General features: G+C 43.8%; 1 protein-coding gene across 1 annotated transcript in view; it reads left to right on the top strand.

The window, feature by feature from the left end:
- dnah6 (dynein, axonemal, heavy chain 6) overlaps positions 1–27,096 on the top strand; it is a 101,757-nt gene that overhangs the window by 53,693 nt on the left and 20,968 nt on the right. Inside the window, exons 53-66 of the mRNA XM_030056308.1 lie at positions 3,629–3,871; positions 4,567–4,734; positions 4,928–5,163; positions 18,779–18,923; positions 19,223–19,339; positions 19,574–19,697; positions 19,936–20,132; positions 21,619–21,822; positions 23,452–23,577; positions 23,707–23,871; positions 24,797–24,864; positions 24,996–25,176; positions 25,436–25,615; positions 25,892–26,125. Of these exons, the coding sequence (XP_029912168.1) occupies positions 3,629–3,871; positions 4,567–4,734; positions 4,928–5,163; positions 18,779–18,923; positions 19,223–19,339; positions 19,574–19,697; positions 19,936–20,132; positions 21,619–21,822; positions 23,452–23,577; positions 23,707–23,871; positions 24,797–24,864; positions 24,996–25,176; positions 25,436–25,615; positions 25,892–26,125 (2,388 nt within the window). The remainder of the gene's footprint in view (positions 1–3,628; positions 3,872–4,566; positions 4,735–4,927; positions 5,164–18,778; positions 18,924–19,222; positions 19,340–19,573; positions 19,698–19,935; positions 20,133–21,618; positions 21,823–23,451; positions 23,578–23,706; positions 23,872–24,796; positions 24,865–24,995; positions 25,177–25,435; positions 25,616–25,891; positions 26,126–27,096) is intronic.

Genomic DNA, 27,096 nt, shown 5'->3' with positions numbered 1-27,096 from the left:
TTAAATCAATGGCCTAGGCTACTCATAAAGACTAAACAAATGAATAACGCTTAATAGGCAAATTAATAACTGCTAACATTAACACATTAATAACAAGAACAAAGTTACAGCCTGCACATCTCCGTAGAAAATCTTCCAGGTACTGTAAGAGGTGCTGAATCTGCCTCAGCAGGTGCTGTCCGTGGTGCTGAATCTGCTTCAGCAGGTACTGTCTGTGGAAAATCCTACAGGTACTGTCCGTGGTGCTGAATCTGATTCGGCAGGTACTGTCCGTGGAAAATCCCACAGGTACTGTCCGTGGTGCTGAATCTGCTTCAGCAGGTACTGTCTGTCGAAAATCCTACAGGTACTGTCCGTGGTGCTGAATCTGCTGAGGCATTTCATTCTCTTTGTTATAGAAATTAAAGCTCCATAAAATTCACGGAAGATCTTGTTTAGCCCTTCTTTATTTACAGCTGAGAAATCAGCTGTTTGCCTGGTGTTTTTCAGGTAGTAACCACACAGACCCAGGCAATAAGATATAGGCGGAGTAATATTTTCAGTGATGAGGTATTTTTCATATGAGCACAGCTAGCCGTGCTGTCATGCTCATTTGAGCACATTCTAGACGTCTGATTGACCAATGAGATTGCTTGTTCGGATCTATGTGTTGTATAATGGTTGTGCACGCATGCAAAACATTGCTTTGCTTCAAAGTCACCAACATGAGCGGAAATTCAGTTAATTTTGGGTCGGGATTCGCTTTTTTTCCCTCAGGATTTTCTTGCATCCATGATAACCTTGAGAGATTGACTGCTTTGGGCACACCAGCCAAATTGGCCGTGAGGGGTACAATTATTTTCAGGGCACTACGGCCAGAGAGAGGGGCAAGGACGGCCACGGCCATGCCCGTCCTTGCCCCTCTACTCTAAAAAATAATCAAGTTAAAATAAATATTTTTGAATTATTAGATACTGTGCAATAAAGAACAGACATAATTTGTCAGAAATTGGCTTTACAACACTATGATGAAGTTAGATAATACTCAGGAATGGAGGAGAAAAGTGTCTCATCCTTGAATAAGGATTGTTTGGCTCTTGTCACACATTTGAAACTTTTAAAAACAACTTCTGAGAGGGAAACAATAAAGATTCAGGTGAAGAATTACAAAAGGTAATGTCAGTTTTTGCGGTTTTGGGCAGTTCTGGCATTTAAGCATTTATGAAACCTTGCCTTGTCAGCTCTGATAGATAGCAGTGCCAGGAATCACCCAGCTGTGTGTTTGCACTTATCAGTCTGCTTGTCTTGAACCAGTCAGTTCAGATGGTTGCAGATAAATTGAGGTTGCGTTGTTTTTCTTTTATTCCTCACAACCTTCCTTTCTTGGCGTCCTTCTATAATCTGTCTACTTAAACACCATTGAGCACATTCTGTCAGCTGCAAACATAATTTTTTCTCCTCACTGACATCTTTTTCTACTCCCATAATATGTTCTTATTAATCACATTTACATACACATAAAAAAAATGTGGTTATAATATGTTTAGAGCAAAAATGTAAGTAAGTCCATGTAAAAAATGTACTTTGGTTATTGTAGTTATGCACTTAAATTAACTCAGAATAATAAGTTACATATTGAGTATTTTGTTTTTAATTGCATGAACAAACACCAGTTAGGATGTGTATATAGATTAGTGAAGAAAAGACAAGTCCTCACTGAGATGCTCCTGCGACCAACCAACACCTCAATGCAAATATCGGCTGTGCACGTGGAGTCCTGTTCAGTATATATAGATTAGGTCATGTCTTGAACTGTCACGTTGTGGCTCTGCCCAACTCATTGTGTTATACATGGGTAGACGGGAACTGTAGTCTATACTGAAAAACCCCCTCCATTCAAAAGTGTTTTTTCTTTTTTGGTTTCATATTCTTGGAAGCTTGACTTTGACTTTACATATTAGTATTGGTAGAAAATCTGCCACTGCATTGCCGATCTCACTTTCCTCCACTGGAGGGGAAAGGCTTGGCCTTACCTCCCTGAATTCTGGTTCTGCACATGAACGAGCTCAATGCAGGGTTTCCCCCAGTGCTTTATAGGCCTGGCGGGCCGCCAGGCTTTTCTTGCCCCCCCGCCAGGCTAAGCTTCACTTGTTCATTTATTTTAAATAGTTTTTTTATGCACCAGAAACAGTGATACCAAAGATGGTATATAGAGCTTTTAACCGCATCTGGTGATACGGTTGAAAGCGCAATGGCGACATCTTATGGTCGATATGTGAACACTTTCTTTTTCCGAAGTCGGATGAGCACTGGAGGAGACGATGAGCCCGCTCGTTCACCCCCAGGCCGAGGGGAGTGCATCCCCGGCGAGCCGACCGAGCCGTGGCTCGATGAGGCAGAGCCAGTGCGAGTTAGCACGGATGTTAGCACGTCGTCAGGGCAGAAATACCAGGATAACGCCCACCAAGTTGCGCCGCTACACGGAATATGGCGGGATTTTACATAAGTTGAATGAAATGTCGTTTTTGAGTGGAATATGAACGTATGTCTGGCAAAGGCACAGAAAATTTCCAGCTACCGCGGCGCACTGACATAGATTGTGTAACAAAGTGAGGAGTCGCCACTCTGCTCTATTTTCACTGGCTAACGGCAGTACACTGGCTTAGCTTGTCTATTCAGAGAAGAGGTATCATTCTGTCTTATTTTTTAATCTATGTTATCTGTGTTTGATAAGTAATTTACATTTTTAAAATAATATTAATAATTTAACATGTTGTTAAATTATTGGAGTCAAATGTGCAGAAACATCTGCACATTTGTGCGCACCAAATGGGTTGACTCTAATTCTACACAGCTTTCAAAGTTAGCTGAGCAGTTTCCACTCTCATTATCAGGACAACAGGAACCTGTACAGTGACTTTAGGGATGCATTGGGAGCAGCAGTTCACACTGCTCCATTCTGAAGTTTGTCTCCACTCTGCATCACTGAACTCCCTAAGGCTCACCCATTTCCACCAATTCTCACTCCATATCCTCATCCACATCCACTGTCTTGCCATAGGTGCATTAGTTGCATGAGTTATGCCTTTCTTTCCATCAGGTTTCCCAAAAGAAGCAACTGAGGGATTATGTTTTGTAATTTCAATAGGGATAGGGGAATGGCTGCGGCAAACAACATGACGCAGTAGTGCAGAATAATTGCTGTAACTGTGGCAAAACTTTGGGGTGGGACAGAAAATTAGATAATTTTGGAAAAAAATAAATCCAGTCATGCGAACATTTATGCAAGAAGATAAAACACTAAATTGGACTACTATATCACAATATTCACAGTAGTTGCATTATTGCATGTGACTGGACCCATTGTTTTTCCTTGTCTTCTTTCATCCACCATTCTCTTTACCTCTGTCACTTTCAGGTATTGTGCCAGTTAACGCTAACTATCTGTTTTGTTCGTTTGTTTTGCTCTTTGTGTGTTCTGAAGTGAGATGTTGCCCCTTTGTGTTTTATTTATTCTATTTTTTAAATGTATTTTAGCCCATATTAATTCATAATTTCTCTCATTTCTTCCAAAGTTGTTCTCTATATATTTCTTTTAGTCAAATACTTTTTTAAAAAACTTAAAGACTTATAAACGTTTTTCCTCCAGTGGCCATGTGAAGCCCTCCTCTCAGTCTCTCAGACATTTTTCATGGATGTGGACTTCGGCAGTGAGGAGCTCAAGCAGAGCTTCTCGGCTATGTGCGTGGACATACACATCAGCGTCACTGATATGGCTGAGCGCTTCTACTCGGAGCTGAGGCGCCGCTACTACACCACACCCACCTCCTACCTGGAACTCATCAACCTCTACCTTGCCATGCTAGGAGAAAAGAGACAGCAGCTAGTGGTTGTAAGGCTAACCATCCAAACTCATGATTATTATACTAGTGATGAGTTATCAATATTAGTGATTAACAATTAGCAATTAGCAAAAAGTGATCAATCTGTACCGGACATTGCTGGGAGAGAGGAGACAGGAGTTAGTGGTTCACACTGGTGGCTACATAGTAGTGATCTCTTATCAATAATACATTTTTGGTTTTATGAGTCACTTATCTTTATGTTACTTGTTACATTAGTTTTCCGTTATACCTCCAGAATTACCAATTAATTTGTCTCAGGATATTTTTTTTTCTTTCTCTCTTGCATGATTCTGTATAAATGATCTGGATAACTCAACAGGAACAGTTAGAGTCAGGAGTTTTAGTACCTAAATTATCAGATATGTGAAGGTTTTATTAATAATGAAACTGAGATAGCTGAGAGCAACTACTGGCTTCAAGGCTAAACATAAATACTAGAAATCGGTTACTAATTGTAATGAACAAGCTCTGTCTGTCTGGGTTAGAACAGATAACAAAAACCTGAATCAGGGTCAAATGTTGGCACTTGTCATTAATTATCAATACAGATAGTAGCCTCATGTCAACACAAGTGATCAACCTCTCCCTGGATGTAATTACAGTATGTGTGGATTTAAATACAGCTTTGTGGATTGTGTAAATTTGTACATGTCTGCAATACATAATGTGTTTGTGTGTGTAGGCCAGAGACCGTGTGAAGAACGGACTTACCAAGCTGTTGGAGACCAATGTTCTGGTTGATAAGATGAAAGCAGACCTGTCTGCTCTGGAACCAGTCCTCAAACAGAAGTCTATTGACGTCAGCGCCCTCATGGAAAAACTAGCAGTAGATCAGGAGAACGCTGACCAGGTTTGTGTTTGTGTGTGTGTGTGTGTGTGTGTGTGTGTGTGTGTGTGTGTGTGTGTGTGTGTGGTTATATGTAATTATGTAATATTAGTAAAGAACTGGCATCTTTAGGTCTTTAGGTGCCACAATTTCCTTCAAGGGTCCCATCTTGTACAAGGTAGTGAAGAAGGTCATTTCAACATGTTCTTTACCTTAGGTGCGCATTGTGGTGAAAGAAGATGAGGCTTTGGCCAAGGTGAAAGCAGAGGACACCCAAGCCATGGCAGATGATGCCCAGAAAGACCTGGACGAGGCTCTGCCAGCCCTGGACAGCGCCAACGAGGCCCTCAACGCCCTGGACAAGGCTGATATCTCTGAGATAAGAGTGTTCACCAAACCCCCAGACCTGGTCATGACTGTCATGGAGGCTGTCTGCATCTTGCTCAACTCCAAGTCAGTGTGATTCTAATATACTGTATGTCAAAATTTAATCAAAATCATTTTCATTATCATCACCATCATGCATTTCGCGGTGCAGTTGTGCCAAGTTTGGGAGATTATGGTGTATTTTTTTTTATCTAACTTGTGATCTGAGACTCAACATGTAAATCAGATCAGTTCATAAATCCAGATAGTGTATCATTTTCTTTTCTCAAATTCAAGTTTATTTAGAAGCCTCAATCACTATTTCCAGTCTCAAAGGGCTTAGAGAAAACAAAATGTCAGCCCCTGAGCTGAATCATCATGGTGGGCAAGATAAAACAACCAAAAAAAACAATCCAAAAGGTGAAAAAATGGATGAAATCTTGGGATGGATTACAGAGAGAGGGAATCCCCTTCCCAGCTGGCCGGGGGTGTAATGGGTGCCAAGTGGGCAATTATAAGCTCAAATCAAATCCTGCCAGTTACATCAAAACAAATCTAATTGATTTGAAACAAATTAAGGTAGATATGACAAACAAAAAAGAACAAACATCAAACAATCCGACAAAACACAAATGAAAGATCAAGCAGCAGGAGTGCAGCAGATGGCCTTTGCGCCGGCCGACGACACAGGAGCAGCACACAGATGATGATCAGTCACAGCAGCGACAGCCACGATGAGACAGGAGAGGGACACACGGAAGAAGGGATGAACCCATCTCACAGTGTCCAAGATGGAAGATTATAAGTCCACCGTATAGAACTCTATACGGTGGACTATGGAGCACACAGATGATAATAACTGTGACACAAACATCTGATTTGATTTCACAAGTTGCAAACTATGGTAGTGACCTTATCCACACTGCTGTTAGCTCATCATTATTAAGAGGTTGCATTGAGTTACATCATGATGCGTTCAAACTGTAGTAGTTTTGTGTGTGTAGTTTTTGGAGAGAAACTTGAATAAATACATAGATGTTTAAGGAGAAATTTATTTTTATTTTCACAGAAATATAAAATAGATATTAGAAGGGGACTTATGACCTGTTTAATTTCCTAAAATTAATGCTAACCAATATCTTATAATACATGAATGGCACCTTATGCATTAAATAGGTTTTATACCACCACCCACCACCCCAAAAAAAGAAAGAAAAAAAGAGGTATTAATTAAACCGTGGCTCAGACATTGAGGTCTGAACTGAATCATAAATTTGCAGAATCGTTACACCCCTAGTAAATGTAGATGTCATCTCACGGCATGCCTCCAGCTGTGTAGTCCTATGTGTTGCATTGAAATGCACTGCATTGTGTTGCTTCAAATTTTTGTGATATTTGTGTTGAGTTGGGTTGTATTACATTTCCTTTAAATCATTCCATGTGTCAAACCCATGCTGCAGCAGAGAATTGAGCTGAGACCACATTGCATTTATAACACCATCATCTTAGTCCAGTCATTTTATGACTCAAGGTCAAACAAATTGCAACAGAAGCAAACTCAACTGATTTTGTATCCTCAGTATGTCCTGAGTGAGGGAAAAAAAGCCCCGAAGAATCCCACTGGGGGAAAGTTTCGAAAAAGCCCAAAATATATCCCATTCAAATGCCTATTACCTTTTTTTCTCATGTGAATAGGGTAAAAATTTTAACCTTTAGGTATCACCATGAAAATTGCTGAGTTGATTACTTACATATAGACAAATAAAAAATGTATTGCAAGTTTTTTGAAATTGTTTACTGACATGAGCAAATGATGCATATTTGAATCATGTACACACAAATTTGCATAAATGCTACAACAGATATAAACCTTGGGTATAGCCAGGTGAAAATCTTGTAATCAATCCTGTTGACATATAGCAGTCAAATACTAAACATTAAGGTATGAATGGAACCCATTTAGGCTAGTGATTATCATTGTAGAGATGAGGTTTGGAGTTGGGTCCTTGAGGCTGTTTCTGGGAGATAAGTCTCTAGTGTCTCTAGACTCTAGTGGTGCAGCCACAGTACAGCATTAGCATTGTTCGACCAAGTGCTACCCACAGCAAAATGACTGTTTGATCAAAAAAGCTATATTGTGGCGCTCCCTGATCTCAGCAGCAGTCACCTCCTGAAGAAAGGAGCATGTCATAACTTCTCCACTAAGGTGGTAGCAATCTTGAAAAATGTCAGCCATTTTGAAATTTCTAAATGGTTACTTGTCAAGTGACTCATGGAGACAGCTCATCCCAATTTTCATGCTAGTATCATAAGAAGACCACTTTATATCAGCAATTTTCATGGTGATACCTAAAGGTTAAAATTTTTACCCTATTCACATGATAAAAAAAGTTAATAGGCGTTTGAATGGGCTATATTTTGGTCTTTTTTGAAACTTTCCCCCAGTGGGATTCTTCGGGGCTTTTTTCCCCTCACTCAGGACATACTGAGGATACAAAATCAGTTGAGTTTGCTTCTGTTGCAATTTGTTTGACGTTGACCCCTTATTTGGCTTAAAATTACTGGACTATCTATGAATCCTTACAGTTGTTATTTTTATTTACCTATGATAGATGATCATCTCTCAATATTGAGTCATTGGGCTCTAGTTTCCCGGCACAGCGCACGGTGGCGCAGTGAGGCGAACCCCGCGCAGAGCTAGTTTCGACCAGCGCAACCCGAGGGGCGCACAGTTTGCTAGTTTCGCAGAACGAGGTGTGCCGAGATGGGAGTGGCGGTGCAGCAAGGGGAGGTGTCGACAGATTCAGCTTGGCGCAGTGACAGTTTCGTGCCAAAAGGCTTCGCCGAGGTGCACCCAAAGCTCGCCATCTGAAACCACATCTACTTTCAGAGCAAGGCGGAGCGGAGCAGTGGAAGTTTGGCTGACTGGCGCACATCACCAAAACCCCACAATCAGCACAAACGGTGCCAATCTCCTTTGATCTGACATCAGTTGTGACGGGACAGTTGATATGGAGATATACACTACTCACAAAAAGTTAGGGATATTCGGCTTTCGGGTGTGTGACGGAGCGGCTCCGTCACTGACTGTGGGCAGTGCGCGCACGCATACGCACACACATACGCACACACACACTCCCATTCATAGCCGTGCTCACTTTCCCCATCTTCCCCGATGATAAGTAATTAAAATATCCGATAGCCATCCCCCTTTCCTTCTCCGTTTCTGTAGCGCGGCCAAGGGTGCACACTTGGTAGTTCTACCTTTGTTTAAGCATACATTCACACCGTCAAGTATCACTTACCATGTGGAAGTGTGTTGCATATTCATCCGGCTGTCTCCCGCTGTCTGAGTTTGGTTGGCCAAACAGAGGCGTAACCTACTGCTCCGTTAAATAGTCTGTTGTCCCGCGGTTTCATGATCATGTGACCTGCGTTATTATGTTTTCCGTTTGTAAAATTAGTTTTGTTGTGAATAATTGGTGATGGTTAAAGGGGGAACACTTATGAAAATACACAATATTTTTGTGCTATTTATATTTGGAGTTTTGGAAGCTATACATGTGTTTGTGGTTAAAAATATGCTGATTATGGGTTTTTTATGTGTATACCGAGCCTAGTGGGAGGGGCAACTGGTTTAAAGGGGGCTGCTTTGGCCCTGGATGAGTCAGTCTTGTCTTGGTTACAGAGAAGGTAACATCTGGTCAGCCTTCCAGACTGTGTGCTGGAATTTGTGTCTTTGGGAAAAAGTCATTGAGTTATTGAAGAACTCTTTTTGTGTCATTTCTGAATTTTGTAAGAAATATTTTTTTCCCCTTCTGCTTGTTTTTTTTTTTCCACCTTTTTTGTAAATATCACTGTTTGCACCTTGGGAGGCCAGCAAATAAACCACACCAACCAGATATTTTTCGACTATGCCTGTGTTTTCCCATTTTTTGTGAAGAAGTTGAAGTAGAACCCCGCGACATATGGTGTCAGAAGTGGGATGGCTAGTCGAAAGAAAATAACCCGCCTTCCAACGAGGCGCACAGGACTTCGTTCTCAGCGGCATGGGCAGTATGAGGGAACCGCGACCACCAGTGCGGACCAGGCCTGTGAGACAGTGCCTCCATCGTCATCATCAGAGGAGTATGAAGGGGAGGACATGCCCGGAGTGGCCCCAGCGGCTCCAGCACCAACAGCTACAGCCCCGGCATCGACAGGTGGGTCCGGGGGAGAGCTACTGACATTGATGAGAGACTTTTTGGCAGGACAGCAAAGGAGGGAGGAGGGACTGTTGGCAGAGCTCCGAGGTCTGAGGGCCTCTCTTCCACGGACTGACCAGCTGCCCCAGCCACATCAAATTAGGGTCCAAGCGCTACCTGTCCCAAATATGCCAGTTGCTGCTGCCACCCCAAGCACTGTAACAGCAAGTAGCCCCCGACTTGAACTGCCAACACCAGCACCTCAGCGTGTGCGACAGGAAACTCCATCAGAGGCACACATGGTCCAGATTCCAGATGCTAGCAGCAGGCCTGACCAGTCAAGGCCGGAGTGGAGGCCCTACGCTGAGCCGAAAATTCCACAATATCAGATGGGGGAGGACATTGAGAATTATCTGTTACGGTTTGAACGCATTGCTAAGACATGGAGGTGGCCAGAGAGTGAATGGGCATGTCGACTCGTTCCACTGCTGTCTGGGAAAGCCTTGGAGGCCTACACCGCAATGGATGAAGAGAGCGCTCACAGCTATCCAGACCTGAAGGAAGCCCTACTGGCCAAGTTCGACATCTCTCCCGAGACGTATCGGCAGCAGTTCCGATCCACCACTATACCACCTGGCGAGAGCCCCATAGAGACCTACCACCGCCAGAGATGGGGACTCGAGTTTGCGACTCGGACTACAGGCCCGGACTGTACATCGGGAGAACCGGGAGAACCGGGCGACTCGCGACTCGCTTGTGTGTGCCTGACTGTGGAGGAGAGGAGAGGAGGTGGAAGCAGTGGCGGTTCTGCGTATGTTGCCGCCCAAGGCGAAATTACTGGCTTGCGCCCTTCATGTTACTACTCCATGTTACTACTCGGCAAGAACAAAGTAAAAACAGCAGCGCACTGACATAGATTGTGTAACAAAACGAAGAGTTCCCACTCCGCGCTATTTTCACTGGCTAACAGCAGCACACTGGCTTAGCTTGTCTATTCAGAGAAGAGGTATCACTTCGGCTTATTTTTCAATCTATGTTATCACAGGCATACTAATGCTCATTCATTGGTAGCTGAATTGTTACGTCTGTTTGATAAGTAATTTACATTTTTAAAATAATAATAATAATAATTTAACATATTGTTAAATTAAAAAAAAGCCAACATGATCCAGGTCAAAAACTAATAAAAAAGACTATTGACTAAAACTAGACTAAAATACTTTGGATTTTCTTCGACTACAACTAGACTAAAATGCCAAGCCTTTTCGTCGGCTAAAATGTGACTAAACAAAAAAGAATACAAGTTGACTAAATATGACTAAAACTAATAAGGGCATTTGACCCACCAACAATTTGCTTGTCACAATTGTTTATATTGAGTGGCGTTGACATGACGTAAAAAATGGTTGGGTAGCCTAATGGTAATCATATACGTTCCGCTGCCACCATCTACTTGCGTTAAACTAAAACCACCAAGGAGTCATTTTTTACCCCCCTGATGTTTTTAAATAGGTATGTGTAACTCAGTTAAAGCAAAACCCCTTATTTCTTTCAGTTCATGGCTTTTCGTAAAATGTGTTCATTAATCTTCTAGTGAATTTTGAGGTCTGTGGGATAAAAACAAAAACAAATATCATCATTTAGCCTATACCTCAAACCGCCGAGGAGTCATTTTTACCCCTAATAGAAACTGCTGTTTAGTGCCGTGCTCAACGTTCGCGCCGCTGTCCGGTTGCTTAGCAACGGCTTGCCTATAATACGCTAGCTGTCATATCGTGAACAAAAGGGTTTTTTTGTTTGTTTGTTTTCTTCACATTGCATTGCAATAGCCTGTGTAAAGTGGTCATATAACAAACAACTACTCAGTACTGATACTGTATGCTAAAAGATAAAGGAGCGATGATAATACAGTAAACACTTTGAATTTATTAGATATAGCTGTGCATTATTCTTAGCAGACCGGACGGCAGCAAATGAAGGCTCATTCGAACCAGAAGAGACATGGGACTTTTATTTTTTAAAGACTTGAGACTTGACTTGGACTCGTGATCAAAGACTTGAGACTTGACCAAGTCTCACCCCACAAAGACTTGAGACTTGACTTGGACTCGTGACCAAAGACTTGACTTGGACTTGCAAAAAAGGACTTGTGAACATCTCTGACCACCGCCTTAAGGGCCTCTATCGACGTTGGATCCGACCAGAGCAGCACACCAAAGAGGAGGTCGGTGAGGCTTTCATTCTGGAACAGCTACTCCGCGTACTTCCCATGGAGGCGAGGACCTGGGTGAAGGAGCATGAGCCAACAGAGGGACTCGGCGCCGCTAAGCTGGCTGTCCAGTATCTCAACGCTCGCAAAGGAGGACCAGCTACGCGTTCCAACAGTGCAGCAAACCGACCGGGACTTCAGCCACCTCAGCCCCGGCCTGCAAGAAGAGACAATAACCAGGAGCTTCCAGGTACCTCCAGCACTGTCCCAAACCAACGAGCATCCGGTAAGGACCTTGTTTGTTATTATTGCCAGCAGCCAGGCCACAAAGCTTCTGTGTGTCCCATACGCAAAGCTAAGGTCACAGGCGCTTGCTATGCACCCCGGCCTGAGGTGGGCCCTACTGGTGATAGGGAAGTACGAGTTCAGCGCTATAAAACTGTGACCATCAACGGCCAGGAGGTTACCGCTCTGTTGGACACTGGTAGCTTCATGTCTCTAGTCAAGCAAAGCCTGGTGCCAGTAGGCAGTGTGGACTACAGCAGGCAGGCAGACATTTTGTGTGTTCATGGGGATAAGCATCCCTATCCTAAAGCTGACTTAACTGTTACCATTGATGAGCAGCAGTACCTGTTAACTGTTGGGGTGGTGGAAAACTTACCTGTAGATGCCATTCTGGGCTGGGACTTATCTGTACTCATGGACTTGCTGCAGGAAAAAGAACTGCCAGTGGGAACTGACTCTGGGGAAAATGGGGAAGTGAATGTTTCTTGTCCTGTGATTACACGAGCCCAGGCACAAGCCGGTGTCCAACCACTCCCAGACCTTGACAGTAGTCTGTGTGAGGGTGGCACCAAAGGGCCAAAAAAATCGCGTCGCCAGCGCCGCTTTGAGAAGCAGCTAAGGCTAACAGAACCTGAAAGTGTGTTGTCCAACAAAATGTGGGAAGTGCCTGAGAATATTTCTGTGCTACAGAGGGGAGATGAAACTTTGAAACCTTTGTTTGCTAAGGTGGTGGAGGAGAAAGAGGGGAATTGTGTGGGAAAGGAAAGATTTATTGTTGATAAAGATGTGCTGTATGCAGTTGATGAAACCCACAGACGCCTTGTAATCCCTGCAAACTGTAGAACACTCATCATGCACCTAGCACACACACTCCCCTGGGCTGGACACCTCGGCCGCCACAAAACCTATCTGCGCCTCAGTTCACGTTTTTACTGGCCCTCTATGTACACCGACGTTCAGAGATATTGCACCACATGCCCCACATGTCAGAAAACATGCACTGCCTGCAGGTCTGACCGCGCATTCTTGCAGCCACTCCCAGTCATCTCCACTCCATTTCGCAGGGTTGCTATGGACATTGTGGGCCCACTGGTGAAAAGCAGTGGTGGTCACCAGTACATCTTAGTTGTGTGTGACTATGCCACCCGTTTCCCAGAGGCTTTTCCCCTACGCACTGTTACTGCACCCGCAGTTCTACGTGTTTTGGTGCAACTGTTTTCCAGAGTGGGAATACCAGATGAAATCCTGACGGACCAGGGAACCAACTTCACGTCAAGGTTGATGCAGCTCTTCCACAAACAACTGGGCATCTCGGCAATCAAGACCACGCCATACCACCCACAGACTGATGGCCTTGTGGAGAGGTTCAACCAGACGCTGAAGAAGATGCTGCAGAAGTTTGTGGATGACACTGGCAAGGACTGGGACCGCTGGTTGCCATTCCTGCTCTTTGCCTACCGAGAAGTTCCCCAGGCCTCAACAGGTTTCTCCCCTTTCGAGCTGCTGTATGGCTGGGATGTTCAGGGACCATTGGATCTGCTCCGGAAGGGCTGGGAGGCTCCGTCTACCAATCCAAGCGATAGGGGGGTGGTGCAATTTGTGCTTGAGATGAGGGATCGGCTGGCAGCTACGTCATTACCCGCAAGATGGGCCCAGTCACCTACGAGGTCTTCCACCCAGAGAAGAAAAAAACAAAACAAACTTACCATGTGAACCTCCTGAAAGGGTGGAAAGACCGACCGACCCAGGTTCCAGGACAAGCACTGCTGGTGAGGGAGGTAGACAGTGAAGAGGAAGTGGAGATGGGACCAGAACCCATAAGAAGGCCTGCTACTCCTGTGCTCGCATATCTTGCACCAAAGCAAGCTGCCCAGCTCCTCCAGGTCTTCCAGGAGGCTTCCTCCCTCTTTGCAGCCAGCCCAGGGAAAACCACTCTTGTTGAGCATGTCATCCGTCTAAAGGATGGCCAACCCATCCGCCAGCGTCCCTATCGTGTCCCACAACAGCTGGTGGGAAAACTGCAGCAGGAGGTGGAGGAGATGCTCAAACTTGGAGTGATTGAGCCATCCACCTCGGAGTGGTGCAGTCCAGTGGTCATCGTCTTCAAGAAGGATGGTTCTCTCCGAATCTGCATTGATTTCAGAAAACTCAACTCGATCTCTGAGTTTGATGCCTACCCCATGCCAAGGATTGATGACCTGCTGGAGAAGATTGGAGCTGCCCGATTCATCACCACCCTTGATCTGTGTAAGGGATACTGGCAGGTGCCACTGGAGGAGTCCAGCCGTCCATACACGGCATTCCGCACACCAGCTGGTCTTTTCCAGTTTACTGTGATGCCATTTGGACTGCATGGAGCACCCGCCACCTTCCAGAGACTGATGGACAGAGTCCTCCAGGGCTGTGGCCACTGCAGCTCGGCTTACCTTGATGATGTTGTGATCTTCAGCCACACCTGGGAGGAGCATGTCCAACACCTCTCGCTAATCCTGGGAAGGATTCAGAAGGCTGGATTGACCCTCAACCCTGCCAAGTGTGAGTGGGCACGGCAGGAAGCACGGTACCTGGGTTACCAACTGGGACGAGGAGAGGTGCGACCGCAAGTGGATAAGGTTGAAGCTATCCAGAACTGCCCTCGACCTCGCACCAAAAAGGAGGTGCGGTCCTTTCTGGGATTGGCTGGTTGGTATCGACGGTTCGTGCCCCAGTTTGCTACCATAGCAAACCCACTCACAGCTCTGACCAGCAAGGACCAGAGGAACCCGGTGACCTGGACGGATGACTGTGAAACAGCTTTCAACACCCTGAAGGCCCATCTGTGTTCTTTGCCTGTCCTCAGGAGTCCAGACTTCAACAGAAGATTTCTGGTGCAGGTGGACGCCTCAGCAGTCGGCCTTGGAGCTGTCCTGGCCCAAGGTGACCCTGGAGAGGAGCGCCCAATCTTGTTCCTGAGCCGCAAGTTGAAGCCCCGTGAGACCAGGTATTCCACTGTGGAAAAGGAGGGCCTGGCCATCAAGTGGGCCCTGGAGAGCCTGCAATATTACTTGCTAGGACGGGAGTTTGATCTGGAGACGGACCACCGAGCTCTCACCTGGATCAACTCCATGAAGGACCACAACAGCCGCCTTACCCGATGGTACCTCTCACTCCAGCCCTTCAGGTTTACCATCCGACACCGATCAGGCAAAGTGAATGTGGTGGCAGATTACCTCTCCAGGTTGCCGCACATCGTCAACCTTCAGGAGGAGGGGGATGATGTGACGGAGCGGCTCCGTCACTGACTGTGGGCAGTGCGCGCACGCATACGCACACACATACGCACACACACACTCCCATTCATAGCCGTGCTCACTTTCCCCATCTTCCCCGATGATAAGTAATTAAAATATCCGATAGCCATCCCCCTTTCCTTCTCCGTTTCTGTAGCGCGGCCAAGGGTGCACACTTGGTAGTTCTACCTTTGTTTAAGCATACATTCACACCGTCAAGTATCACTTACCATGTGGAAGTGTGTTGCGTATTCATCCGGCTGTCTCCCGCTGTCTGAGTTTGGTTGGCCAAACAGAGGCGTAACCTACTGCTCCGTTAAATAGTCTGTTGTCCCGCGGTTTCATGATCATGTGACCTGCGTTATTATGTTTTCCGTTTGTAAAATTAGTTTTGTTGTGAATAATTGGTGATGGTTAAAGGGGGAACACTTATGAAAATACACAATATTTTTGTGCTATTTATATTTGGAGTTTTGGAAGCTATACATGTGTTTGTGGTTAAAAATATGCTGATTATGGGTTTTTTATGTGTATACCGAGCCTAGTGGGAGGGGCAACTGGTTTAAAGGGGGCTGCTTTGGCCCTGGATGAGTCAGTCTTGTCTTGGTTACAGAGAAGGTAACATCTGGTCAGCCTTCCAGACTGTGTGCTGGAATTTGTGTCTTTGGGAAAAAGTCATTGAGTTATTGAAGAACTCTTTTTGTGTCATTTCTGAATTTTGTAAGAAATATTTTTTTCCCCTTCTGCTTGTTTTTTTTTTTTCACCTTTTTTGTAAATATCACTGTTTGCACCTTGGGAGGCCAGCAAATAAACCACACCAACCAGATATTTTTTGACTATGCCTGTGTTTTCCCATTTTTTGTGAAGAAGTTGAAGTAGAACCCCGCGACAGGGTGAAATTTCAGGATGAACCTAAAATGCATTATAACCTTTACAGGTGAACTTAATGTGACCTTCTGTAAACTTTTGAATGAACATGTCCAACTGTTCAATGTTTCAGTACTTTTTGCACAAGTTGCTGTTCTCTAACAAGGAGTTTAACGGCAAAATTGACATCAGGTGTTTGATGCTCCAGCTCATCGAGGTCGTATCATTAGGGGAATGGCTGCTGGAGACTGGGGTACCTCAAATGGAGTGGCCTTCTCCAGACCTGCATCCCATAGAAAACCTATGGGATCAGCTGAGTCACCATGTAGAGGCTCGGAGCTCTGTACCCCAGAACCTCAATGTCCTGAGGGCCGCCCTTCAAGAAGAGTGGGATGCCATGCCTCAGCAGACAATAACTTGACTTGTGAACAGCATGAGATGTCGTTGTCAAGCTGTAATTGATGCTCAAGGGCACATGACAAGTTATTGACACTGACATTTTTTGTTGTGGTATATCCACTACTGTTGTTGGCTTTTGTTTCAAGAAATTGTTTGAGATGAGGAAATCACCAGTGTATGCTTCTACTTAAATGCCCTATTTTCATGATATAATATCACTGTATATTTTATATTTTCCATAAATTTCACCCAAAAGCCAAATATCCCTAACTTTTTGTGAGTAGTGTATGTATGTGCTGATTGTGATAGTAGCATTGAATAGTGTTTTTTGTCGGTATTTATTGCATTGTTAATCTGCCTGACATTCCGGAAGCCTACCTGTGAGGTATAGGTGACATGTCCGCACTGCGCGCTGGTCTCTGCTCCGCGCCGGTCTCCTTGGCTCCACTCTGCCTGCGGCAGTAGACCTCCATGTCAATTGTGTAAACTTTCATTACGCCTTCGTGCAGCGCATTTTAAAGGCGAGGACAGGGGCTCATTTGATTGGTTTAAAGTGAATCGGCTGTGTCAAACCCACTCCACGCCTTCTCTCCTCCCATGCGCCGGTAGGAGGAACGGCGGAGTACTTCCGCCACCACGCACGGCGTGCCAAACTTGCAAAATCCACCTGTCCACACCCTGTTGGTGAAGCACAGCTGCGCTGCGTCCCCGCCTCGCCAGGTCTGCAAAACTAGAGCCCATTGTGTCAATCAGGCTGAGGTTGCCAAAATGATCTCAAAAAGAACGCCAAAATAGCCTTGTTTGTGAGTAGTGCTAGTGCTAAAATATGTTTTGAAAAAGCATTGCAAATGTGTGTTATATTGTTCACTCAGGCAGTCAGTCACAGCAGAAGACATAAATCCCTTATGCTTGATGTCTGCTACCTAGGTTCATAATCCCATGTGTTAGCAATCAGAGCATTGTGACAGTACAAACTGTGACAGACAGAGGGAGCCTCAGGGGTCTCCTTTATGACAGGCCATAGATACTAGCTTTAGTCAGCACACTATGACTCTGCTACATGTATGCACACACACATACACAATTCCTCTCCATCGCTCTCCTCTCTTGTCATGCCTCTCTCCTGTCTCTCAGACAAACACATAGAGTATTTGACTCTAGGCGGTTGGCACAGTCTGTCAAATGGGATAAATCCCCACTCAGGCTGTATTCCAATGCAGTCATGTCACTGCCAAATCATCCTGACCTCAAACTATTTATGAGCTTACTTATTAGATCATCTACAACTTTAAATGCACCAAATGCTGAAAAACACTGCGTGAGTGGGACTGCTTCAATTTAAAAGCAAATAACACACATGCACTGCACACACACACATACACACAAGTTTCGAGACACATAAGTTGATTAGGGAGTCCTGCAAGTTGTGATACTTTATTGATGCCGATAGGGAAATTCTCTTTTTTGTAGCTTAAAAACTTTGCATCAGGATAGATGAAGGTAATTTACACCGAGACTCTCTGTTTAAAAACAGCCGTTGTTGAAAGGTTTCTGGTTCAACCACCAGTACTGGCAGTGCCTATATTACTATGACGAGCAATAATGATGGATTACGTATTTCCACTGCCCTCCACCCAGTGAGTGCTGGTGTAGGCTCCAGCAAAGCGGTTCGCATAAACAGTGAGCATAAGCGATTCGGAAGATGAATGAATGAATATATTTATGTAGTGCTTTATCTTGATACTCAAAGCGCTTCCCAGTGAAGGGGGAAACCTAACCACCACCAATTTGTAGAACGAGCCTGGATGACATCCATTTTGCGCCAGAACACTCACCACACATCAGCTTGAGATGAAGAGAGAGAGAATCATTGAGCCATTTACACTAGGGAATGATTAGGTTGCCAGATGGAGAGAGCCAGGTTTGGAATTTTGCCAGGACACCGGACAACCCCCTACTTTTTACATAAGCGCTACGGAATCTTTGATGACCACAGGACGTCAAATTAACATTGCATCCAAAGCACGGCATCTTCAACAGCACAGACTCTCCTCCAGCACAGTTTCCCCATTACTGCACTGGGGCATTGGGATTTATTAAGATCAGAGGGAAAACTGCCCTCTCTGGTCCTAATAATTAAGTTGCTAACTTAATTTTCCCAGTTGCTGCCCTTACAGCAGCCACTTAATTTTCCCAGGAGCTCTTCCAACTAAGTTGTAGCCAAGCCCACACCTGCTTAGCTTCATTCAGCAGAGCCAGGGTACATGTTGGTATGACTACTGGCTACTACCAGCACAACCCTAAGCACAGAAACTTAAGATATATATAAGTGTAACTGCCTACAAGGACTGGCACTGAAAATCAGCTAATGTCACAAAACATTTTTGACACATTTTATTTATCCTTGTACAAATCAAACCATGTTAACCATTTTTCTCAATATTTTCCCCCCTGCAACCCCTTCCCCTGTCTCCTTTCATCCCTCTAGACCAGACTGGCCCAGTGCCAAGCAGTTACTGGGAGATTCCTATTTTCTTAAACGTCTCACAGATTATGACAAGGACAATATCAAGCCTCAGATCCTACAGAAGCTGCAGAAATATGTCAACAACCCTGATTTCGTACCTGAGAAGGTCTGTTTGGGTTTCATTTCAAACTTGCAGATATTTATTAGGATTAGAGGCTTAGAGTAAACAGATTCTGTTTAGAATCCAAACACTTAAGGAAGTTCTGAAAAATGTCCTCTATTCTGTAGTTGGGATAGGAGCAACAAATAAGCTGTTTTTGATGTTTGGATTGTGATGTCATGACCTTGTATCACCTTAATCTCACCATGAAGTCATGTAGCCGTAACAAGTGGAATGTTATCCCTAGTTACCCGTTTAACTTCCTTATTTAAGTCATCTTCTCGTTCTGCTGCTGGCTGTTTTAGGTGGAGAAGGTATCTAAGGCTTGCAGATCTATGTGTATGTGGGTCAGAGCCATGAATCTCTACTCCAAAGTTCTTAAAGAGGTTGGCCCAAAGAGAGAGAAACTGGCCATGGCACAGGTCAGTCATGCATAATGTTGTATATAGATCCATGCATACTCCAACAAAAAGTGCAGTTCCATTCCATAATTACTCCACTCTTTTACTTATGCATACCACATCCTACAAATGTCCGTAAACCTTATCCATTGTGAATTTTCTCATTACTGTGTGAAGTCTTCTAATATCAAATGAAAAATAAATTAATAGTCAGGCAGGTCCACTCATCTTCTCCATGTGTTCCAACTGGTGCAGGCAGAGCTGGATGTGACCATGGCAACCTTGAGGGAGAAGCAGCAACAGCTTCAGGAAGTGGAGAATCAGATCAAGGTCCTCCAGGACCAGTTTGATAGTAGTGTGAAAGAGAAGGAGGGTCTAGGTGAGTCTAGGTGACCTTTGATATGTAGTGGTTATAGACTGTGGCTGGGCCTTAAACTGTCCAACTAAATGACATGTATAATTATGCAAAGTGATTAAAGATAACACAGATTTCTCCAGCAATTCCTCTCTTTTGTCTAAATACACAAGGAGGTTTTGCAATCCACTGGAGTGAAGAAAAGTTCAGCCAACACTTACTTTGCTAATATCATCTTTCCCTATCCCCACCCCTACAAAAGCTAACACCATGGCTCTGACAGAGGCACGGCTGGCCAGGGCAGGGAAGCTAACCTCAGCTCTAGGTGATGAACAGGTACGCTGGGAGGAGAGTGTCATGCTGTTTGAGCAGGAGATCAACAATGTTGTGGGGAATGTTTTCATCGCAGCTGCCTGTGTGGCTTACTATGGAGCGTTCACCTCTCACTACAGACAACTGGTAAGTGAAATGTGCTACATGTTATCAAGCTGGTAGGCAAAGGGCCAGTGTTGTTTGTCATGTAGACATCTAGTAGGCCAAGTATGAACCTACTTCAGAGACTTCACCCCTTTGTTCTTAGTTTGCAGTATAATTGTATGTGTTTAACCTTCCTTGATATATTCAGGGATGATAGCATTCCAGCGCCATGCCGGATCTCCAGCGTACTGGCGTGACTGCGAAAAAAATTTGAAAAACAGGGTTCGCCCAAATTTATCTAACAGACATTTCTCTGGATCCAATAGAAGTGCAGCTTTTGTTCTCAACCACACTAACAATAGGCCTACTAGCCAATCAGAAGTAGGGCTTGGGCAGGACTTGGGTGTTGACAATCAGGCGTTCCATGTGCCGTCGAAAGTGAGCCTTGTTAGCCTACAGTGACGCACTGCAACCCACAGGATGGACCGCAGGTTCATGAAGCCTGGGGAAGACAGCAAATATGTCGATAAGGGCATTAAGAATAAATGGCACTTGGATAAATGGGCTTGGATAGAGGAGAATGGGAGCAATGTGGCAATAGGTGGTTACAAGATATTTTCATGTCACATGGCTGACCACATTTAAGTTTTGTCTGTTTTTATTTTAAATGCTTCAAATTTTTTGTTTGTTTAATAAATTTAAACATTAAACACATACATGTGTGGGGTTGATTTAGGGAGTATTTCTTTTGCTGAGGTCATGCACCTTAGGCCACACCCACCACCTCACTCCCCTTTGGTCAGTAAGTGTCAAAGGTTAATCAGCTCTTGACCAAGCTCGACCATGACCAAGCTTTTCTGTAAAGTTTTGCCGTAATAGGTGAATCGTTTTGGAAGTTAGGCACCTTTCTGTGATAGGCCATATCCATTGTCATACTCCATTTTCACCAGTCGTAATGAAGCGTTAATCTGGCTCATGACCAGCCTTTCCACAAAATCTTGCAGTGTTATGTGAATCCATTCAGAAGTGATGCACCTTGTGATAGGCCAAACCCACTGTCATGCCCCATTTTGGCCAATTTGCATAACCAGCTCCTTTATTGCCCCATGACTAAGCTCTCCACAAACATTTTGCCATATTATGTGAAATTGGTCACATTTTGTGCAAATCTATTCAAATATTTTGAGATATCCTACTAATAAACAATCAGACATACAGTCAGAATTGGGCCATGACATTGTTGCTGGTAAAAATGATGCTTAGAAAATAATGGCTCAAAACAAACAAAAGATCTGTCAAATAAAGAACCTTCAACTGAATAGGTCAACAGATTCTAAATGGCAAAAGAAAGACAGCAGTGGAAAATGTTAACAACAGAGAAATTCATACAATGTGATGAATCTAGCTGAATTTAACTGAATTTAACTAAATTTAACCATTATTATTATTTTTTGCCCATTAGTTATGTCATTGTCTACTCACCTTCATGTCAGTTGAGACAGCAGTGAAGTCTGTGTCCTTTCCCCAGCTAATTGACCAGTGGATGGCACGGTGTCAAGAACTCAACATCCCCATCAGTGCCAGTTTCAGCCTGATCAACATCCTGGGCGACCCCTACATCATCCGCCAGTGGAACACTGAGGGTCTGCCTCGTGACACTGTCTCCACAGAGAATGGTATCCTAGTCACCCAGGGGCACCGCTGGCCCCTCATGATTGACCCCCAGGATCAGGTAAACAAGTAGATTGGGATTCAGGCAGCATTCATTTATTCATTCCTGCTATTTATCAGACAGCTCATGGCTCATTCAATTGATCCATTGTTTTGTTTTCACAACATAATTGTTTTCAACAGATTTCAGAAGCTGGTTTCAGTTGTAAATGGAGCGACATTGGGTGGAAACCCCCACTGACTAATATTTTATCCCTCAGATCTCTTATCTCTTATTTCAGCTAGATTTACTAAGAATTATATAACCACCTTATAAATAAAGATATAACAGGAAAAAGAATGACAACTTATCAAAATTGAATATCAACATTGAATTTTTTTGTCATTTTACTCACCTCTGTGTATTGCACTGGAATAAAACAATGAAAAATTGTTCACTTCATTGTTCACAAAACTATCTTTCATTTTCTTCCCAGGGACTTCTTCTTAGGGCCCAGGGCAGTCTCTGGGAAACTTTGATTTTGCATCAATTTAATTACTACTTCTGTCATTCAAGCCACCCAAAACTATTTTCTTTGAGCTCACAATTTTCTTTTCATTCATTCTCAGAACAATGCTTAAACCAGTTTTGCACATCCTCTCTGCATGCTGATATTACACTGCGCAGATAACAATTTCCTATTTGTAGTCTGCCATTGTCAGATGGCTTTGATGGCCACAGTCCAGTGCCACAGTATGTATCTGTTCGAAGAGATTAGGTTGCCCTCTGCACAAATACTTAGAAATTGCCGTGATTTTTAATGTGTGGTCTAATATATGCTAGTTAAAGCTTCCGACTTTCAATTTGAGTTTTGTTCTCAGGGCACTGTCTGAGACAAAGAGCGAAGAGCTCTGGCCCCTGCTATCTGCTCAGAGAGAAAGGCACAGACACACACAGAATTCCTTGCTGCCCTAAATGTGCTGTTGAGAGGACACATGCACATACACATACACAAATACAAAGAGATATGTGCCCATGCGTAGAGTAGACACACACTGATTTACATTTGAAGCATGCACACACATGCTTGTGAAGCCACGCTAATATGTACAGTACAGGTGTCTTGTCACTGCTTCAGTTTTGTAAGACTCCCTGCAGCTTAGTATTCTGTGTCATATCCACTGACAACTCTCATTTTCTCTCCTGTCATTTCTGAGATTATTTTTCCTATCTTACATCCATTGCTCTTCTTCTGAGTACAGCTGCTCCATGAAAAGGTCCTTCTTGTTGTGCACAGACATAGTGATGTAGATATGTGGAGGCATTTCCCTAAACAGACAGACAGGAATGCTGACAACTAAAATGGGGAGGCTTCCATGTCTGATTGTGTCAAGCAACTGCATGATTTAGATGCCTGATATGTACTGTATAGTACCCATTCTCACACACCAACACACAAACTCACCCATCCAGAAATAGTTCTCAGTCTCTGCTCTAGCACAAGGAGCAGACAGCAAACAACTTAGCCAAATAGTCTCATGTCTTTTCACACTGCATCTCCTTTCCTTTGGTCACCCTTTGCCTTTGAATGTGAATTACATCAAATATTGCATGTGCATTCACGCACATTATCTTATATGTAAAACAAAAAATGCCTTGATTAGTGATGGTTTTATCACAGTAGATAAAAACTATCTGTCTCTCCCTTAGGCAAACCGCTGGATCCGCTCTAAGGAGACCAAGCATGGACTGAAGGTGATCAAGCTGACAGACCCAGGCTTCCTTCGAACCCTAGAAAATGCCATCCGCATGGGCATGCCTGTACTACTGGAGGAGGTAGGCACACACTAGACTTGGTACACACACACAAGCTTTAACGTAGAACATGTCACATAGGATAACTCCTATCTCTGTCCTTAATTGTGTGTGTCCTGTTTGCGTGTGTGTGTGTGCATGTGTGCATAGTTGAAAGAAACCCTAGATCCAGCTCTGGAGCCCATCCTGTTGAAGCAGACATTTGTGGCAGGCGGGCGCACATTGATTAGACTGGGAGACTCAGATATTGATTATGACAAGAACTTTAGGTTCTATATGACCACCAAGATGGCCAACCCTCACTACCTGCCTGAGGTAAGGACAGCAGACACACCCATGAACACGTTTAGGTCTTTCAGACCTCTGTATTTTACTTTGATTGAGGTCCTGTTTATATTAAATCATCAGCACCTGTTTAATAGAACTCCAACACACCTGGCATTAAGTTCATCTATCATCTGCAGTAACAGCTGTTTGACAGAGACACCACGTAAATTCACCCTGGAGTCATTGATTACACAAACACTAAAACACCCCTCCGTTTGCTTCACACAATTATATATTTTGCAATAAAGCCAACAACCCCAAATTATATTTCATCCAAATAATTCTAGGCTTGAGATAAAAAGCACATTTGTTTTGTGAAATAACAACAAGTGTCAAACAAATAATAAGCAATGCCTGTGGCATAGTCACTTTCCCTTTTTTTCATGCCAGCATAGTGCCTGCTGGTACAATAAACAGTTGGCAACCACAAATGGCAATGACTATGGCTGATAAGTTGCCATTATCAAAAGATGCACCCACCTACCAGCCCACCCATTGTTTGACGCCCTCATATTCACCCCCAACGGCCTCTAATACACATCACAGTGCAAGCCTTTCCTGCAGCGCCAGTGCAAGCCAGTTGTGCATTCAGGCAGTGAGTAGGAACTCAGACAGCAGGAACCTGTCTGCCAGTGTTCTCCAAAACCTCTGTGTTGGACATCAGCTGTCAGTAACAGTGACTGATCCAATCTATTGGGCATTAGTGACATGGCAAAGCTAGAATGGTATCGAAGTGAATTTGCATTTAGGGGCATGTGTCAAAAGTGGGCTGTGTGAATGAGTGATGGTGGCTACCACTCATGAGGAAAATGTATTATGTTGATTTTCTGCAGTTTTACCCATCCTTTACACTTGGCAGTGAGTGTGATGCAATGTATGCATGTGCTGTTACTCTGTTCCTGTTGCCTTTCAGGTGTGCATCAAAGTGACCATCATAAACTTCACTGTGACCAAGTTGGGTTTGGAGGACCAGCTTCTTAGGTACACACACACACTCACACACGTTTTGATTGCTTACTTTCCTTTCACTTTAACCATAATCTCTGACATTATTTTTCTTCCTCCATAATCTTTCACACACAACTATCTCCATCCTGTCTCCCTCCACTAAGTGATGTGGTGCGTCTAGAGAGTCCACATCTAGAGGAACAGAGAAATCAGCTGATTGTGCGCATCAACTCTGACCGCAACCAGCTGAAGGCCATTGAAGATCGCATCCTTAAGCTTCTCTTCACCTCCGAAGGCAGTATACTGGACAATGAGGAGCTGGTTCAGACCCTACAGGAGTCAAAGGTCAGTCTGAGGTCACATAGAGGTCATGTGGAAAAGTATGATACTTGACTTGCTTTATGTTGTTAGGATGATGAATATGAAATCCTCTGTCATAACAGGCATGTCCAAGTATTTATTTCTATCTTTCTATTTTCTCCTTTTCTCCTTTTGACCTATCCTTTTCAACTCCCACCTCTTTCTTCATTTTTTTCTCTGTCTGTTATCACTCTCTCTGTCTATCCCCCTGTTCCTCTTCCCTCTGTTTTTTATCATTCCTAAGGTCACATCAGAGGCCATAAAGCATCGTCTGGAGGAGGCGGAGTCCACAGAGCTGAAGATCAACTCAGAAAGAGAGCGCTACAGGCCTGTGGCTACTCGCGGCTCTGTCTTGTACTTTGTTATCGCCAGCCTTTCTGAGATTGACCCCATGTACCAGTTTTCCCTCAAGTACTTCAAACAGGTGAAACATATCAGCCACGTTTTATTTTGGAACCCATAGACCAATCCCTGTCAAGGTATAAAGTTGTTAGCGTTCTGATGTGATCTTTACACAGTACTATGAACCATAAAGTTTATGAGAGGAGACATTGCATCACATCATGACTGAAATTACAGTGCACAACAGTGTAAAATATCAAGTTGGTATTGCTATTGTTTTTCTCTTCTAATATTTCTTTTTTTGCGGCCTGTCATTCCTGCTGCTGTCTTATTCCTTTCTTATTCCTCTCCCTCTCAGCTGTTTAACTCCACCATTGAGACATCAGAAAAGAGCAGTGTGCTGGAAGAACGCCTCCAAATCCTGCTGGATCAGACCCTGCTCACCTCCTACATCAATGTGTCTCGTGGCCTCTTTGAGCAGCACAAGACCATCTACAGCTTCATGCTATGTGCTGAGATCATGAGGCAGTGTGGCGAGGTCTCTGATGCAGAGTGGCAGCACTTCCTAAGAGGAGCAGCCCCATTGGATAAGGTGGGGCAACAAATCAATTTGGAGTTTTGCTGTTAGCAGAAAGTCTACTTTTTAAAAAGTCAGCTTTGTAGGAATTTAGAAAAAAAAAATGTTTCTGCATTTTTACAAATGCATAATTATCCAAGGTTTTTTCAGTGGTTTTCATGGATTATTGGGGTGCTATCAATCAACTGCTTAAGTCATAAGAAACCGTGCAAACTGACAATTTCAATAAAGACATGAAAAGAACAGGATCAGGTTTTCACATGATTGTGCAGTCATAGATTTTAGCCAATGAGGTGACACAGTTATTGAGATAAAGAATGACTGAGTAGTCAGTTCAACTAATCATCTCTCTAATATGCCAGAATAGCCAGCTGTGAGTTGGGAGGGTTGATCATTGAAGCAAGGCGAATCAGAAGTGCTGAAGCTGGACTGCCTGTAGCCTCCATATTGATAGCCATAGCATGAGGTGTAATTGAAAAACAAGGAGTTTTTTGTTTTGTTTACATCATTGTGAACTACCTGGTATTCTTGTAGTTAGAAGAAAATAGATCAATTTGTTACAGTTTGTTGTCTTGGCTTTTTCCTTGTCGATAGGCCAGGAGCTGTTGCATTTTCCCCTTCAAAAAAAATCTCTTCTGTTTATCCCATAGCCCACAAGGCAATGTCTTTATCTGCTGTCCCTCTCATCTTGGGATTTGTTTGATAATAAAAAAAAATACATTCTTTGTTATAGTCAGTCTCTCTCTTGGTCATTGGGCTGCTGAAGAACAGCTGAGACAGATCAAAACACAAAGAGAAAGTGACAGATACCTACAGTATGAAAGAACGAGAACGTCATTCTGTAGAGAGGTTGACAAATACTGAGAAATGGAGATGCTGGTAATTCACACAGCCTGTGTCAGGCATGTTAATGTTAATCGCCCCTCGTCTTTGTGATCAACACTGAAGCTTCACTCCCTGAAGTCAAACACAGATTTAGGATCAAT

This window comes from Myripristis murdjan, chromosome 1 (genome assembly GCF_902150065.1).
Source record: "Myripristis murdjan chromosome 1, fMyrMur1.1, whole genome shotgun sequence".
NCBI lineage: Eukaryota > Metazoa > Chordata > Actinopteri > Holocentriformes > Holocentridae > Myripristis > Myripristis murdjan.
Note: the sequence above shows the minus strand (reverse complement) of the source record. Positions and strands in the feature narration are given on the sequence as shown.